This window comes from Ruditapes philippinarum, unplaced genomic scaffold (assembly GCF_026571515.1).
Source record: "Ruditapes philippinarum isolate M1 unplaced genomic scaffold, ASM2657151v2 ctg3314_1_1_1_1, whole genome shotgun sequence".
NCBI classification, from domain to species: Eukaryota; Metazoa; Mollusca; class Bivalvia; order Venerida; family Veneridae; genus Ruditapes; species Ruditapes philippinarum.
The window spans coordinates 155483-174792 of NW_026862667.1; the positions used below are offsets into that span (position 1 = coordinate 155483).

A 19310-nucleotide genomic window follows, 5' to 3' on the forward strand; every position below is an offset into this window, starting at 1 on the left:
AGCTTGTTTGTGCCTGAAATAATGTACAAAGGGCACCTGAGGTCTTCCTCTACAAGTAAATCTGGAAAGTCGCCAATTTACCTATACTGTGTTGGTGCAAGTTAAAAAACCCAACCAAAAAAAATTGCATTAGTTGAAAAATTGATTGTTTATTTTTGTTTGTTTTTTTGTTTTGGGGGGGGGGGGGGGGGGGGGGTTCTCGTTAAGAGAAACTGTGAGCATTTCATCAGTGATAATTTTATTGAGGATAATAGAGGATGTTGATAATAAACATAGGATATATGTTACAGTATTATTTGGTAGACATTTTTATCTTTATCACAATTACTTTTATTGATACATGTACAGTCAAACTTGTGAACAAAGCCCATCTAAAGGGGAGTGTAAATATGGCATTTAAAGACGAGTGGTCCTTATTTGGAGGTAACTCCATCTAATAAATGGAGGTCACAGAAAAAATGCCATGTTTTACAGGGTGCTCTGTATATGGATGTGGTCTTTAAACACAGGTTTTACTGTATTTGCTAACTTTTGATATTGTTATATATTGGTAAAGGCTAGGGAATTTTTCTGTGATTTGATATAAACAGTTGTACATTGTTTTTCGACTTATTATATTGTATATATTCTTTGAATTATTAAACTGGAGAAAGAACAAAATTGTTTTAAGTCAAAGGTTAAATTTCTTAGTTTTACCATTGTTGTTTTGGTTCATTATTATATACTTGATTCATTTAAACCTTTAAAACTGTTGCCTTGGCCAAAACAAATTTTGACTCGGAAACAATTGACACATTACTTGTAATATATTCTTTTATTAGCATACATAGCTACAGTTAAGGCAGTTTTGTACAATTTGTTCATATATACATGTATATATATATTTGAACAGAAACACCAAGAAACATAGATACATGTAAATTATCACATGCATGAAGAAATTATCATTTTCTGTTACATACAGACACTTACATTCATCATCACACACAATCAAAATTAAATTTACACAATGAAAGAATCTAAGACAGAACTCCTAAGATACGCAAACATTCAAAATGACCATGAATATCACAGGATAGATAGAAATAATCAGAAAAAAAGCATTTAAAATACAATGTATATAACAAACAAGGGCTATCTGTTCAATGTTCATGCCCTCTTTGATGCACACTTAGCAGGTAACAATTTAAAGATATGCAATTATAATTGTGTCCCCTAAAATGGCTTTCCTCAACTGACAAAGTAACACCATTTTAAAGGTAAAAAATTCTATAACCTAAAAATTATAACATTGATCTAGTGAAGCACTTTCATGAAAAAAAAATCAAAGCGAAATAAAGAAATTTACTCTGAATTAAACAGAACATCAATTTTTTTATGTGATTTTTTAGCCCGATTTGACTGAAAAGCATTGCAAAACTTCATATTTGCGTCATTTTGCACAACAAAAATGATTGCAGGAAAATGGAAGGAGAGAACGATCGGAAATTTTGCACACATGTTATTGGTATAGACCTACATCAAATGGTAGACAAATCTCAGAGAAAGATTTCCAGTTCCCATCATGTCAAAAAACCTCAATCAAGTATGAACACTGCATGTGCAAAAGTTCCCTAATTTGCACGATGAAAACCATGACATCTTCTAAGTAAAACATGATTGAAAATATATCGATTTTAACATATATATGTAACATACAAAACTAATTATAATTTAAATGTTTTTTTGCTTTTCAAGATTCAAAGATATGTTAAACTTATCTTAATACATTCTGTGCATACATGCCCCCATGAACATCGTGGTTACCATTTAGAAAAATTAAATAGAATTATGATATTAGTGTAAAGCACCAAGACTTCATAGGTGTAAAATAAATCTTCCAAAAAAAGGCACATGTAAGAAAATAAATCTATAATTTTAGAAATGTATAAAAATTGAAACTTTAAATGTACACGTATTATGTAAAATATGCAAGAATTTACTCATTTCATCAACAACAGTATCTGGGTAAGAGAAAAATGCAAATTTTGTTCAATGTAATGTCCATGTATAGTAATTACCGTATTAGTCAGTGCCTCAAGCTACATTAATCACTTAAGTACACTTAATGCCATTTTGACTCATTAGATCAAATTTTAAATTTCTATTGCAATTCTCACAAATCTGAAGGTATGCAGCTTTAAATAATTACAAAATACAGTTGCTTCAAGGCAGACCAGTGAATCGTTACAATCTATACAGAAATACTGCCTTCCCTAAAATTTGTTTTTCCTATTAAAGCATTGACTAGTACACTGTCCCCATTTCTACTAAGTTTAATGGCCTCTTCCAGAACCTCTTTGATTTTATCATCTTTACTACGATCCAATCTGAGGCCCCTACCTCCATATCCTATGGCAACTGTCTCATAGTCAGTGAACTGAAAAAAAGAAAAAAAAATGTTGAATGTTATTTTGCATATATAATATATGCTAAACAAAACAAAATAGTTTGTGTTCCTTTCACAAAACATAGGTTCACTGAAGTTACCTCTAGTTAATTTTGATGGATTTTGTGTTTATTTTAACCTTTCAACACCAGCGCTGCAATTCTATCTTATTTTGTTACTTCTGCAAAAAAAAAACTGGGAAAATGCTCTTAAACCCAGAAACTCCAGAGACAGTATAAATGTTACATATACAAATACCATACTGTGAGTCGTAAAATGTACGCATCTTCTTACAAGTGAAAAGGATAACAGTATTTTTAAGTAATGCAATAGCAGATGATTATGAAATACTTCAGAATACTGTTTCAGTAGAAACTAGTTTTTGCCAACTGATTTGGAACAGGAAGTGGATGAAAATGAAATTAAACATTGTATCAATCAAATCCTCAAAAATAACATATACCATGTTAAGCACTGAAATTGACCAACCGCAAAATATCGTACTGATCTTAATTATACAGATGGTTTAACACAATGAATAGGATTTGAAACATGTAGTGCATTTATTAGATACAAAACAATGTACTCACAGCTAACTGACAAGCCACATTACTTCCAAACATTGGCACTTGTTCCCTTGATATCTGTGTCCAACCAGCATCATTACCTACCAGGGCAATCACCGGGGTCTGTAATCAAAAAGAAAATTTTACTTTTTCGTTTACTTTGTTGATACCTTAATAGTTACAATTTTACCATTAACCTGCTAAATTTCTTGAATTAATTTGTAGAGCTTCCACTGTTGAAATTTGTCCATTAACAATTCAGGGATGAAAAATTTGAAAGTTGGTCAGCCAACAGTACAGAGTCTGGTCTGACCAAATGATGTGCAAGCAAATCTTACTCTGTACTTGCAGGAAAAGCTGATCACTTTTGGTACAGTGAAATCATTGGAAAATCATCAAAGAAAGGATCTACCCAAAAGAAAAATCTTCTTCACGCATTATCACTGCTTGACTCAATGTCTCCTTGCTGGTCTTAGGTAGTCTCTGATAACAAGAAATTACTTGATTTGGTGCTGCTAACTCAAATCATATGACACATTACATATTCTCTTGACATTTCATTTTTGTTGTATTCTAATTCACATTGTAAAATGTCACTGTAAATGTCATGTGGCAACTTTTCAGCTTTACTGATGGAGGAAGGCCTCAGGTGACCCTTTGTGCGTTATTTCAGGCACAAGCAGGCAACAGTAGAGAACAATCTGTCAGCTAGATGGATATTTTCCTCACATAAAAGAGTCCGAGGTCCTTGACTGGATTCAAACCAACGGTAGTAAGGGGCTAAAACTTTGAAGTTAACCACTCCACCACGGAGGTCTTCTTCCCTATGATCATTGCTAGAGATGGTTGTCATGCACAAAATCATGCACAAAACTTTCAATACTAAAATATGTTGTTTTGTTTATTTACAAGGGACCAATTACCTTATGTCTTGTGAAGGTATCAAACTCTGCCACACTGTAACCAAGTGACCCATCACCATAAATAATCCAAACATCACTTTCTGGCCTGCAAAGTTTCGCTCCCAATGCAAACCCACCACCTACACCTAGTGTGCCAAATGCTCCAGGATCCAGCCATCTCAGAGGTCCTCTTGGCCTACAAGAGTGAGCATATTCAATATGTGATGTAGTGAATAATGATGATATAACTGAACTAGAACTGCCACTGTCATGGCGTGAATACCCCCACATACCACTTTGTCAGAATCAACAGTGGCCATTTAGAGCTCAAAAACAACCTCCCTGCCAAATCTGAGGTAACTAAGCCAGTGCATTGCTAAGTTATGTATTCTAAATGCTTCAAATGTGAAAATGTCAAATTCAATAAACTGTGGATGGGCATTCTTAAGCATTTGAGCAGACAAACTCATTATAGTAAAAATCCCTGTGACCTTGACCTTTGACACAGTCAACTAAAAATCAATAGTGGCCATCTACTAGTCATAAACAACCTCAATACCAAAAATGAAGACTGTTGACCAAAGCATTCTTTAGCAATTTGAGGCGAAAAGCTTTTTTTAGTAAAGGTCCCTGTGACCTTGATCTTTGACCAGTGACCTCAAAATCAATAGGGGTCACCTAATGGTCATGACCAATCTCATGCCAAATATGAAGACTGTGGGTCAAAGGTTTCTCAAGTTATTGGGCGGACAAACTTTTTGAAGTCAAAGTCCCTGTGACCTTGACCTTTGACCCAGTGATCTCAAAATCAAAAGGGGTCATCTACTAATCATGACTAACCTCCATGCCAAATATGAAGCCTGTGGGTCAAAGGAATCTTAAGTTATTGGGCGGAAAAGCTTTTTTTAGTCAAGGCCCCTGTGACCTTGACCTTTGACCCAGTGACCTAAAAATCTAAAGGGTCACCTATTAATCATGACTAACCTCCATGCCAAATATTAATACTGTGAGTCAGAGGAATCTTAAGTTATTGGGCGGACAAGCTTTTTATTGTCAAGGCCCCTGTGACCTTGACCTTTGATCCAGTGACCTCAAAATCAATAGGGGTCATCTACTAATCATGACAAAACTCCATGCCAAATATGAAGACTGTGGGTCAAAGGAATCTTAAGTTATTGGGCGGACTAGCTTTTTCTAGTCAAGGCCCCTGTGACCTTGACCTTTGACCCAGTGACCTCAAAATCAATAGGGATCATCTACTAGTCATGACTAATCTCCATGCCAAATATGAAGATTGTGGGTCAAAAGAATCTTAAGTATTGGGCGGACAAGCTTTTTCTAGTCAAGACCCCTGTGACCTTGACCTTTGACCCAGTGACCTCAAAATCAATAGGGGTCATCTACTAGTCATGACTAACCTCCATGCCAAATATGAAGATTGTGGGTCAAAAGAATCTTAAGTTGTTGGGAGGACAAGCTTTTTCTAGTCAAGGCCCCTGTGACCTTGACCTTTGACCCAGTGACCTCAAAATCAATAGGGTCATCTACTAATCATGACTAACCTCCATGCCAAATATGAAGTCTGTGGGTCAAAGAAATCTTAAGTTAATGGGCGGACAAGGAAAACCGACGGACGGCCGGCCGGCCGGCCGGACAGACGACGTCCGGACAGACAAGCTGATTCCAGTATATCCCCCTTACAACTTTGTTGTGGGGGGGTATAAATATTGTCTCGAAATGCTACATATCTGTAATTGTGCCAGTGTTAGACATTAGCCAGTTCAATCCATATTCCAACAGCTAAGAGAACAGTTTTTCTAACAATGTATATAAAACAAGATGTGCTTACAAAAAGCGAGTGCATCTATCTCAAAACAGTAAACAAATAATTGTGAAATATCCTAAATTTTATATATAGCTGAAACAAATATTCCTGTATCTCCATATGTACTTTTTTTAGAAATCTTAGAAGTATACCTAGATGAATTTGAAAACAAACCTAAATCTTAAGAAGTATACTGAGACGAATATACTGAACTAAATGTTAAGAAGTACACTGAGACAAATTTCAAAATTAATATTTACCTCATGATATAAGCTGCGGTACCAACAAAGTCACCGCCGTCTGCCACCATGATAGTGTCTTCTGACATCACTTCCTCTGCTGTATGTAAAACTTTCACTGGATTCAAATGTATGTCTGTGACCTCACTGCATTTATCCCTAAAAAGGTAGAAAACGGTCAAAACTGTTGTACTATTTTGCTACCTATAACTTAACAAATATGTAAAAACCTTAATATGGATATTAAGTCATGAACAAATTTGTTTTATAACATTGGCAAAAAAGCCAGCTAGTCTATTTAAGGCTGGTGTCCTCTTGTAATTAAAATAAAGAGATCATTCCCCATCAGCAAAGTTAGAGCCATATTTCATGACCTTTGCTATGTCAATATTACTTAAAACCGAACAACTGTAAAAAGACAAAAGCAAGAGCAGTATTGTAATTAAAGCATTAAAGTAAACCCTTTATATATAAAGTGGCAACCTATAACGCCAAGTTAGATATAAAGATCATCAGACTGTTTACTAATTCCTGAAAAAAATCTTTTTTCAAGATCATTTTCAGATTTCACTATTATTTCTCCATATAGGGTCCTCAATTAGTAAATTAGTGATTTGATTTAACAAAATAAAGAAAAACTCCCTTTGTTGGTACCTGTTAGCCTTTTCTTTCTCTGTATCCTTGCTTCTCAGCATGTTAAGCCATTCCTGGTCACACTTGTAACCTTTCATACCCTCTGCTAACTTAACCATAAAACTGCCCACATCCCCCTGTATTGCCACAGTAGGCTTCCAAAACATGTCTGTATTCTATGTGACAATATGGAATGTTAGGTTAATCATTGCTTATTTCAATTCTGCTACAACTTATGGTTCAATAGTTAAGTCTATGAAATTTTTAAATAATTGGATATTACTGGAAACTCTTTCAGATTTTGTTCTATCATCTTGACCAACTGAGTTTTAACAAGTTTTAAATATTTAATAACAAGTTTTCAATATTTCCCATAAATTACAGGTCTAAAGGAATATTTTTTTTTTAATTTTCACTACCTTATAAAGTTGTTCCTTGTTTCTATTTACAGCAATTATTTTGGATCTTCTATTCAGGACTCTTCCATAACCTAACCTAAAGTCACACACGGTTCCTGAAAAATACAATAATTAACACTTCACCTACTGAATTTATGTGATTGAAGAATGAAAGGAAACTATAATTTTTTGTGCATGCATTTTTCAGGTACGAATGGGCACCCCGAGTAGAACCACCAATGTTCCATTACCTACCTGGATAGCTTCCTCACTTGAATCCAAAGACCCTGTCAGGATCTGTACACAATAGGAGCAAGTGGTTTAAAGTCAACCACCTAAACCATTAGCCCATGCACACCCCTAAAATAAATATGTATGAGATGACAATATTTACCTGCTAAGATCACTACATCTGCCTCTTTCAGAGCTTCACCACGTTTCTGTCTAATTTGAAGCTCGCTGTATCTACCTAGTAAACCTCTTGCCATACCACCAAGGAAACATGGGATACCCATACTCTGAAAATAAAATGATATCAATTTCATAACCTCACTTGCAATACAAAATTTAGTCAGGCTGATTGACATGCCAGTTACTTCCTACTTATCAAACAAATCAGGTTAAACATTTTAGGTTGTATCTTACATGGATATGTATGCTGTCAGTCTTGTGAATAATTTCTGAAATTTCCTGTAGAACAGTATTCACAACTCTGGTGAATACCAAAAGCCACAAAACAAATTAGATTTAAAGAATCATATTAATTGTTCCATTAGCCTGCTGATTCTAACCATGATACAATGCACATTTGGTCCTTTCATAGTCAGTATTACTTGCTATTCATCAACACTTATTTTGCAATTTTTCCTTAAAATGGACGAAATGGTTTTGTCCAGAATTGTAGACGAACAAGTTGATGTAAGACATTTAGTGGGGAGTACGGGTTAATTTGACTTACTTCACAAGCCTTTCTGAGATCATCAACTGGCGTGGGAGGAAGTGTGGACTGAGATCCAAGAAGTATCAGAGGCTTTTTGGCTCGCGACAACAGTTCAATACTCTTCTGGACTGAAAAATAATAACAGCAAATATTCACATAAGACATGCAAAAACTGAAGAATTTTTTCATTTAGTTATGAATTGCTGAAAAGTAAAAAACAAGTATTTAACACAGACTTCCTGTACAAACTGGTACATCTTGCCTTGTTAAACATACCAAGAGCCTAGATATCCATACTGGTGACAAGATTTTTCTATTGCATATTACATATAAAAAAAAAAAATTAAATAAATTTTGACATATATTTTTTTCAAGCACTTTTTTCTTATAGTAGCATAATTATAATCTTATAACTTCATCAAGACATAATCCTATGCATTTTGAATTTTGATTTTGAATTCCCTATATAACTTCAAATGGACTGTTCCAAATTCAAAGCAGGCCAAATCTATTTCAGAAGTTCAGTAGGTTATGAGTTTACAAGGGAGCTGATCAAAACTCCAGGTAATATTATCTTTCCTGACTTACTTTGATCATTGCTTGCAGTAGGTAATTGAGCAGGAAGTGGAGTTACATCCCTTTTCTCCCATGCCCCTGCAAATAAATCATTCACATAGTTCTGCAGATACCTGAAAATGGAAGAAAAAGATGCTGTGTTATTCAAATAATCAAATTATCCTCAAATAGCTTACATGTAATGACTATAAATTCAATGTAAAAGAGTATCTCGTGCTTGTTTCTTTTTGTTTCAATGACACTTAATCATTAATCTTCTATCTTTAATTGGAGATTAATAACAAAATCAATACATAACATCATCATTACATTCTTCCAATGCATGTGCAACTTCCAGAACATATCATGAAAATTCATACAACTAATTACATATTGTATACAAAGGTAGATAATTCAAAAATTCATACCATAAAATCTATATTAAGTACCTTATACAAAGACATGACAATTTTTAGAACAGAGGTATTTATCACCCATGTCACCCATCCTCTTGTCAGTTTACAGTATTTTGAACAAGGGAAGTTTTGTGGTAAAAACTATACAGCCCCTCCCCTTCCCTATCTTATTACATCTTTACTATATTTTAAACAAGGGCCATTTATAATGGGTTTTCTGATAAACAGTCACCCCTTTACTCTTACCAGTTTACAGTATTTTGAGCAAGGGGCATTTACTATAGATTTTGTGGTAAACAGTCCCCAATCTTCTTACCAGTTTACAATATTTTGAACGAGTCCTTTGCCTTTATTTTTGGCTCCAACCTCTTTGTTTACCATTTCATATGGGTAGAGTGTGTCAATAGGAAATTCCACAAAAACTGGCCCTAGAAAAAAAATGTTAAAATATATACAGAGAAAGAAAATGTTCTTAATAAAGGGGCTAGAATGTAAATTATGTAAAAACTGATGAGCTTAAATGATTCTACAGAAATTAACTTCAAATGAAAGAAAACATCTATGTGTTACCTATTCCAACAGCATTATGTTTAGAGCTTGGTCAAACTGCAAAGTGGTTGCTTAATTTTACCATTTTGATATCAAATCACTTTCAGCACAATACACAGCTGCTGAATTTGTTCACTGGATTTGCTCTACTTTGAAATTGAAGCAGTCTTTATGAAATTTAAGGGATTTCAATATCAAAATTCAAAACTGTAGCTGTCAACAGTATAGGGCTTATTCAGATGGCACAAATGTGCAGACTGGTCTGGCTCTATACTTGTTTATCTGCACAGTCTGAGTAACTGGTGGCAAAGACTTAGTAGACTTTACTGCTGGCAAAGACTTATCACTTTTAGTTCCAATAGGTTATTGGTCAATATCAAGCAAATCCTGTCATAAAGATGACGTTATGGCAGGCAGACAATGTTACGTTGGTGGGAAGAAGAGTTTATCTGATGTCATTTCCCTTGTATTGTTATTTTATCGATAATAAACATTATTATTTTAGACACAATGCAAAGTATTTATTTCATTATTCACTGACCACATTACATATCCATTACACATCTGTAGCAATAGAAAGGATAACAATTATCATACTAACCCGGTGTTCCAGACTGGGCCATCTGTAACGCTTTCCTAAGTGTTGGTGCTATATCTCGTACCTTGGTTACTGTAGCACAATACTTACACAGGGGCTTGAACAATGACATCTGATCAATATCCTGTAGAGCACCACGTCCCTGTGAAATAAACATAAAAATTAACTTCTAACTCTTTTTGTACTGACGGCAACAAATTCTACCCATGTGACCAGTGCAAACACTTTGGTAGAACAAATGACCTTCAATAAGTTATCCTAAATTACTTTTCCATATAGAAATGTCACTTGTTCGACAAAATTCATTAAATAGAAAACTGAAGAAGGGCAAGGATAATAACTAATTTGAAACTGTTGACAGATGAATTATGTATAAATTTCATAAGCTTCAAGAAAAGTTGGAAAGCCTACAAAAGGACATTTCCTTTAACAGCAATATTTCCAGCATGGACAAAAATGAGAGGCAATGTTTCAAACTTACTTTGAGGAGTGAAGCAGCTGCACCACCCATCAGAAGAACAGGGGACTCTGCCATCTGTGCATTTTTCACTGCAGTCACTGTATTTGTCAGTCCAGGACCAGCTGTGACAGCAGCCACGCCAACCGTCCCTGACATCCTAGCAACAGCATCGGCCGCAAATACTGCAGTGACCTGTTGCAGAAAATATACTTAATTTTCATTTTTCAAATGAATTGAAGGATGGTCAAAGGTACAAAATATAATCTTTCACATAAAGCAGATTAATTCTTTGAATGCCAATTGGCAATAACAACCAGTGGCACAGTATAAGCAAGGTCAGCCTGAACAAACATGTGGTTTAGTTTAAAGATTTTTTGTTTATCTAAGCGTAGGGACTAATAGAATGGAAAGCACAGAAATTAAGAGTAGCTTATCTGAAATATTCTTGTGTTCACTTCCTGGAACTAACCAGTACTGTGTCATATGAGGAGTCATGAATGTGACTCTAGTAAGGCTTGAAACCACAAACCCTTTGTTGAAAGGCACACATCTTAACCAAAAGGCCACCTCTTTCCTAGTTTGACTAGTCTTTACTATTGGCCGCTGAATATATAAACTACCCAAACTTAGCAATGATTAATTACAATTTCAAAGCAGGATAATTTCATAATACAAATAAAGCCTATAACAAGAGCGATCAGTGATCACATGTGTCGCCTCATGATGGCCAATTTCATGTTGGGACAAGTTTTGTGACAGATGGAGAAGTGATCGGAGTAGTGGCGTCATAAATTCCTGTAAAGTTGGGATAAAATTGCCCCAGTAGTTTATGAGGAGTAGTAGGGACAAGTTTTGTGACAGACGGACAGATAGACAGACAGACAGACAGACAGACAGACAGACAGACAGACAGACAGACAGTGCACAACTAGACTTGGTACTGATCATTCCTGTAAAGTTTGGATAAAATTGCACCAGTAGTTTATGAGGAGTAGTCCGGACAAGCTTTTGTGTATCTGGCAACACACAGAAAAAAACGCCTTTATATCAAAGGGCCATAACTTGGCCAAAAATCATTCAACCGGAAAACCCGTGTAATAAGCGCAAGGACTTGAGCTAAAGATCAATCCTGTAAAGTTTCATTGAAATTGCATTAGTGGTATAAGAGAAGTAGTCCGAACAAACTTTAAAAATAAAAATTATTAAAGGGCCATAACTCTTACAAAAATCATTGAACAGGAAAATGCTGACAATATGCACAACTAGACTTGGTACTGATCATTCCTGTAAAGTTTGGATGAAATTGCACCAGTAGTTTATGAGGAGTAGTCCGGACAAGTTTTGTGATGGACGGACAGACGGACGTTCTCACAGGACAGTAATCATGTGGCTACTCTATTGTTCTCTCTATTGTTCTTTTTAGCCACACAAAAGAAAATAGCCACATAAAAGCATTACGGAATGAATGACATCAAAGAGAAGAACAGTTACCTATTATGTCCCTCTAGCCACATAATTACTGTCCTGTGAGTGCGGACAGACAGACGGACAGACAGATGACGGAGAAGTGATCCCTATATGTCGCCACTACTCTGTAGACTGTAGAGGCGACACAAAAAGATTTAAAGTCAAATTTCAAACAAAATATCTCTGAAAATGATTAAGAAAAGTTTGTTTCAAATTTAAAATGTTGTGTTTACAATGTATATTAAGTTTTATAACATATGACAAAATTTTCTATATTAAACTTTATAACATTTGCCAAAATTTCAATTTCATGTATAAGAATTGAAAAACAGAATATATTCCTTATTACATGTACATCAAAAATGTTCAGTACTGAGTAGGCTAACATCAATATAAAATCAAAAAAATTCCTAATTCTGGGAGTCAAATGAAAATAATATGCAAAAACAAGTTTGAAATGATGTCCATTAGAGGTGTGCTACCTTAAAGCAGCCTATGACTCAGTCAATAACTTTACCCACTTAGCTACAGGAGCCATATTAAATACCTAAAGCAATACAAACCTCATGTCTTGTGTCCACTACTCTAATGCCAAGTTTTTCACAGGCAACAAGTATAGGTGAGATATGGCCACCAACAAGTGTAAAAATATTGTTCACGCCATGAGCCTGCAATATCAAAACATATTCTACAAGCCAATGGTTTAACACAATATGGTCTTAAACCTTGCCCTGCGAGAACCGAAAATGATAAGCAATTGTCAAGAGTATAGAGCCTGGCCAGAATGCATGGATGTGGGGGCTCTCCTAGCTCTATACTGTTGGCTGACTTTAACTTCAATGTTTCATCTTATTAAATATCCCTTAAATTCATAATAGTGATTTCTGAAAAATGAAGCTGGGCAAGTCCATTTTATGAAACCCAATATGTTACAGGTTAATTATTAATTACAGATCATCTAAAACTTTCTGCTCTAAAATTGTTTCATTGATATTGTCATTAATCATTCTTTATCATTCTTTATATTTTAGAAATACAAAATTTGGGTATATTATGAATTAAGTAAGTAAAATATTGATTCTTCATAATAAACACAAAGAAATGTAAACACCATAAAGCCCACAACTGTGTTTATTATGAACAGTCAAACATGCATTTGACATGCAAAATATTCATGTATTTTCAAACTGGTACGCCATCAATAATCATAATCCTCCTGCTTTATATTGAATATCTTAAGTAATTGTGTCCGCATTATACATTGTATTTTAAAATATACCATATTCACTAGTAAGTAAAGAGCATATGATACCTTCAAAACCTCTGCCACAATCTCACCACCATGTCTTTTAGATTCTCTCTCAACCTAAAAGTATCCAATTCAATAGTGTTATACAGTGCATGAACAATTTTACTTAGAATCATTTCGCCCAAAACTTGAATAAATCAATAAAATCAAAAGTTTGTACATCTAAATGTCTTGAAAATGAAAGAACAGTTTGACAACATTTTGGGACTGGTTTTTTATTGGTTTAAAGACTTTCCATGTGGCACCATCAAACTGTATAAACAATTTAACCATGCGGTTACCACACAGTTATGGTAACCAGCCTTGTTATCCCAACTGTTAGCGATAGTATACAAAACATCAAAGGCACTTCCCAAACTATAATTTACAATTAATTATGAAGGACATAGTCCTGTCTTGGTGGTGTTTAGCAATAAATAAATAAAAAAAACATAGTTGTATGAAATGGTACAAATATAGTAAACTGGTGATCAGATATTTCACCTACTTTAATTAACTTCCTGCCTAGAAGTTTTGCTCTTGAATTCATAAAATTATGAAAGGAAGTTGACAGGAAGGGAAGAAACAGGACTATTCACTTGTAATTATTCGATATTATACAACAGCTTACAATTACAATACACTATATTATAATATCAAGCTACTTTAAGCTAAAAACCATATTTTTACAACTGCTTGTATGTGTATTACACAGATGGCTTAATCCATTTTATTTTCCCGAAATTTTAAAGAAAATTTTTTGATTTATATTCTTCAAAATTTTATTTATTTTATCTGTTGACTTATACATTGTATTCTATTTTATTTATTTTATTCAGTACTGAAAAATAAAAAAAGTAAATAAAAATGAAATCTTGCATAATTATTTTGAGTAATGAAATCATGTCATGTCAAACAAAGATGGTTTAAATATATACTGTGCTCCTCTTAGTTCATGGTGCTTAACACTTTGAAACAAAAAGGAAAACAATGAACTTTGGGTACAAAAAAATATTCTTAAGCTGAAAATTTAAATATTTCCTGCTGTATGACCCATGGAAACATCAACATATTCAATCAAAATCAGATTTAATTGGTCAGACGTAGACCATAGGTCGGCCATTTTGAAAACAGTATGTCATCATTTAAATCTCGGTAAATGGTGTTACACTCTAGTTTTTCATTTTTCGGTAAAAATTACTTACTGTTATATTGCTCAATTTAAAATAATAAAATCATCTTTACTTTGTAAGTCAAAATGAATATTTTTAACAAACAGGAACATTTAGAAAGATAATGAGCAGAAACCATTCTAACATTTAAGGACCAAATGACCTTAACCTAGTGACCAAAGAATCAATAGAGGTCATCTTCTAGTTATGACCAATCAGTATGTGAAATATGAAGACTTTGTGATGAATAGTTTTCAAGATAATGAGCAGAAACCATTCTTACATTTAAGGCCCCTGTGACCTTGAACTTTGACCTACTGACCACAAAATCAATAGAGGTCATCTACTAGTTTAATAAGCAATCAGTATGTGAAATATAAAGACTTTATGATAAATACTTTTGAAGATTATAAGCGGAAACCATGTGGTCTACTAACGGGCAGACAGATTTAAGGTCTCTGTGACCTTGACCTTTACCTAAAGACCCCAAAATTGATAGGTGTCATCTAATAGTTATGACCAATCAATATGTGAAATATGAAGATTTGGTAACTAATTGGTGTAAAGAGTATAAGAGGAAACCATTTTAACATTCAAGGTTATTGTGACCTTGACCTTTGACCTATTTACCTAAAAATCAATAGGGGTCATCTACAAATGTGTTTGGGGGGGGGGGGGATTTACCCCTATTTTTGAATTTCTATAACAGACACTGATTATTATTGTGACTTTTTGCAGAAATAAGTATAATGTTGTTGTTGTTGTTTTTTTTAAAAAAATCTACAGATTTAAAATAGTTTGCACATAAACTTTGTTGTTTAGGTGAACTGTGCAAATATGTCAATTCAATTTTGACCACCTGATATTAACATTGGTCATATTGCAATATGCCATATCCGTGAAATTAGTGATGATAAGAAACTAGAGATGTAATTGACTTTAGTAAATGCATGTACTCTAATTGGATCCCTCGAATTATGTCCAACAATGTCTTGCTCAACTCCTAAATGTCATGGTTGACATCAGCCAGTTTAATTGATGTTTTGCAGTATGATATGCAATTTTATTGACAGTATTAATATTTTAATAAGCGAAAGTCAAAGGCTTTGACTTGCCCAGCTGTATACATATTTAAAAGTAATTCAAATATAGATTTCTATAGCTTTCAGTGAATTTTACAGTGTCATTTCCAGTTGGGCGTAACCATTTTTAATGTAAATCAATGAAAATCGGCAAGCTTCTCCATCATAACAGAACACTCGCAACTTCTCCACTTAAGAATGGTCTTGAAGGTGTTCTGAATGAAAACAGAAGCAATGCATGAAATATCAAATGACACTTGACATCTGACTTCCCCGTTCATAGGCTTTGCCTACTTTCATACTATAATTCAACAAGAGCCAGTTGAACCGGGTGATGCTCCCCAAATAGGTTTTGGACACAGGAAGGTATACCTCTTGTAGTGTCACAGTTATGTCACAGACAAAGTTCAAAGTGTAAAAACAACCAGAATGTTGCGTACAACACATCGTCTCAATATGGTGATCATTTCTGTGAAATAGTTGTAAAATCAGACTTCAAATAAAGAAGTTTGGGCCCGGAACGATTTTTCTGCAAGGTCATGCTGTGACCTTGACCTTCAAGGTAGCGAGCCAAATGTTGCGCGCGACACGTCGTCTCAATATGGTGATAATTTCTATAAAACAGTTGTAAAATCCACTTCAAATAACAAAGTTATGGGCCGGCCAGCGACTATATGCTCCCCCGAAATTTTTCAGGGAGCATAATAAAACTGGTAGAGGGGGACTTAGAGAAACCACAAGTCATGTCACCAACTAATAGATTGAGATAATAATTCAAATAGTCTAGAACGAAATGATTGAAATGATATTTTTATCAGCATATATTGCACAATAATTAATTTGGAAAAAGATATTTGCAAACTAAAACAAGGTTTCACCAATGTGTCTTATTGACCTTTTCGAAAACCTAGCTAAACACCGTTTTCCGGTATGTTACCGTTTTAGCTCTGGGGAATTACACCAAATGAAGTACATAACACAATTACGTGATATTTCTATTTTTCTATCATTATTTAACCGTTTCAGGTGAAAAAAATTGATGTGTTTGAACATTATCAATATTCCTTTAATATTTATTGCAAATTATTCAAAAAAAATAAATTATTTATAATGAAAATCAATAAAATTCAAACAGACGTCGTGGAATCTTCCATAATAAAAAAGGTTATTTCTGCGTAAACTTGTGTTATTTACTTTATTTTTTGTATGGAATTATTCATACAATGATATTTAATTATTTTCTTATAAAGAAATAACTGTTTTATTTCAATTTAATTTAAAAAAAAGGTCGAAAACATTGAGTTCGCTATTACACTTCATTAGGTGAATTCTTCAGAGCTATGTACAGAAAGTACCGCAAAACGGCGTTTAGCTAGGTTTTCGAATTCGTGAATTCCTGTAAGGTTTCATGACGGGTCTGATCCAAAACTTTAATGCCGCATCAGACGAAAGAAACATGTTAAAAAAGCTTCTTATAAAATTTTTGGAAGCCAGAACTGAGAGTAGGTTATATGCCTGCACAGTGCTTGAATGTCTTAATGTTAATAATTTAGCCTGTTTCGCTTGTCCCTATATGCAAGGCCGTCGTCGATGGTCCGGCCGGTCCGGCCTTGGCCTGACCAATATTTTGGCCAAAAATGAGTAAAAAAAAAAAACAAGAAAAAAAAAAAAAAAAAAAAAAAAAAAAAAAAAAAACACGCATCGCTGATAAGCAATTTGACCCTTAACTGCAATACGCGGTAACATACAAACATGACGCGAAGAAACAACTGGACACCCCCAGTCACTCAGTCAGTTTTAAGTTTATTTATACTCGCGCCGGACCGCGCGCCGGAATAACCATATGTCCGAGATTATAGCATCCTTGCCGGTCCACTATGGTAGTCTCATCGGGACGTCTTTGTCAAGCTGAATCTTCCTGGTAGCCCATTCTTCGTTCGTTGGTGGTAGAGGAGACGACACTACTGTCAAGGCATCATATTCCTGACTGACGATAACAAAAACGGCTCTCATTAGCGCCAACCCTCCAGAGTGAGTCACGACAGGTTAACCAATCACCTCTGGTACTTAAGATGACTTGACCTTGACCTGCCGTGTGCCTTCTCCGCGACGTGCACGCCTCTGGAGGGATTTGGAGAAGAACTGGACACTGTTAATTGACCAGGTATAGGTGTAGGGGAAATCGACGTGGCTTCGGACAGTTCACCGTATATATTATGAATATCTTAAACTAGTATGCATGAATTCTCCGAGAACTTGATAACATTTTATTGATTGTACACGGTAACCATTCAAAAGTCATATTTTTATCACATATCCGTGCCGTTTTTGCGACTCCGTGAAATGGAATTGCACGGCCGTGCATGTATTTTGACGTCATTTGCGTTATACACAATAAATGTTAGCGTTTTTCTATGGGCGTCAATGAAAAATGGTTCTTTTTCACTTCAAAAGGTACTTATTTTTGGTATGTAATAAACAGAATATTAAATTCGTGTAAGTTCATTACTGAATTTATTGAACTCGATGAATAAAATATTATACTCGACAGAGGTCCGCATAATATATTTTCATTCAACTTCTGAAATAAATTCAGAAAAAAACAAGGGCATGTTCCGGCCTTAGTACTTTGAAGAAATCGATCTTGCCATGGCCAGTGTTACAACCGGGATATCGCGTACTTCAAAACGTGGAGGATTTATTTATTAAGGCCGCACAAACTTTGAAGACCGAGTACGCTAGAAAACTTGGTTTTGTTTGTGATTTCTATGGCAACGATATTTACCAAGACATCTTAGAAATGCAGCTTCAGCTGCTACGTTCACATTTGACAAATCAGAAAATAGTACTGTTACTCTACCTGACGCTTTGAAATTTGTGTCAAAACAGTCGGTGCTAGAACGAGCACTGTTCTCTGTTATAGATTTTGTTAGTAATGCCTGCTACTATAATGCTACCAGTGAAAGGACATTCTCGACAATAATCCACGCATTGTAATATTCCTTGCATTTGTTTTACAATAATTATCAGATAAAAATGCATCTAAAGAAATATAACAACATCAGTTATTGTTTATTTTTCATTTGCCAAATATCAATTACATGTATTCATCTTTTATGTACACCTGCCCGTCCGTTATGCAAAACTTAAATTTCACCACTTAAATTAAATCTGTAAAAAATGGCTGACATTTTACTATAAAGTGTACTAGCGACAGGCTGTAAACTGTGCCAAATATACGGTAAAACGCCCCTGAGAGCATCCTAGAATACAAAATTTTCCGGGGGAGCATGCCCCCGTACCCTCCTAGATTCTGCCTAAAACATACCAAATTCGCCGCACCAATCACAAAATCGTGACGACGGGCCTGATATGCCTTGGCATTGTCTTTACCCGACCAGTTCTTTTAACTTATATCACGCGTGTTACTCGAGTAGCTCATCAGAAAACACTCCTCATTTCTGTGTCAATGATAATAAAGGCCCAGGGAATGACTTTTTTTTCTATAAAAAAAGAAGGATAGAAACCTTGTGCGACCACTGGTAAATTATCCCAAATTTCCTCAAAAAGAAAATTAAACCAAAAGCAGCAGTTGACACGCCAGCTGGTATAGCAAATTTCAAAAAATTTGACTGAAACTGGCCCCAGACAGTCTTGTCTTCCATTGTGGAGAACTTTGATCTTCACCGGTAGGTTGAATACTGCTAAATGCCTCCACTGGGCGAGCGAATACCGCTAAAGTATTTTCACTGAGGTTTTGCGGTACTAACATATAATTTGTTTTGTCATCTC

General features: G+C 34.7%; 1 protein-coding gene across 1 annotated transcript; it reads right to left on the reverse strand.

The window, feature by feature from the left end:
• Window positions 1–799: 799 nt before the first annotated feature.
• Window positions 800–19215, reverse strand: LOC132719830 (2-hydroxyacyl-CoA lyase 2-like). The gene is made up of 15 exons (XM_060703756.1): window positions 19046–19215; window positions 13289–13342; window positions 12540–12644; window positions 10531–10701; window positions 10053–10191; window positions 9219–9330; window positions 8520–8620; window positions 7950–8059; window positions 7386–7509; window positions 7013–7107; window positions 6615–6769; window positions 5982–6119; window positions 3918–4092; window positions 3019–3117; window positions 800–2419 (listed from the first exon to the last, which is right to left on the reverse strand). Exons 1-15 carry the CDS (start codon window positions 19181–19183, stop codon window positions 2234–2236), a joined length of 1902 nt encoding a protein of 633 aa, XP_060559739.1. The 5' UTR covers window positions 19184–19215; the 3' UTR covers window positions 800–2233.
• Window positions 19216–19310: the final 95 nt, after the last annotated feature.

Excerpts from the sequence above, each read along its gene's own strand:
- LOC132719830 (XM_060703756.1), bottom strand. The coding sequence starts at position 19,183 with ATGGAAGACAAGACTGTCTGGGGCCAGTTTCAGTCAAATTTTTTGAAA. Across the intron at positions 4,093-5,981 it reads ACCGCAGCTTATATCATGAG|GCCAAGAGGACCTCTGAGAT; the intron begins GTAAATATTAAT and ends TCACTCTTGTAG. Across the intron at positions 3,118-3,917 it reads ATACCTTCACAAGACATAAG|ACCCCGGTGATTGCCCTGGT; the intron begins GTAATTGGTCCC and ends TTTTGATTACAG.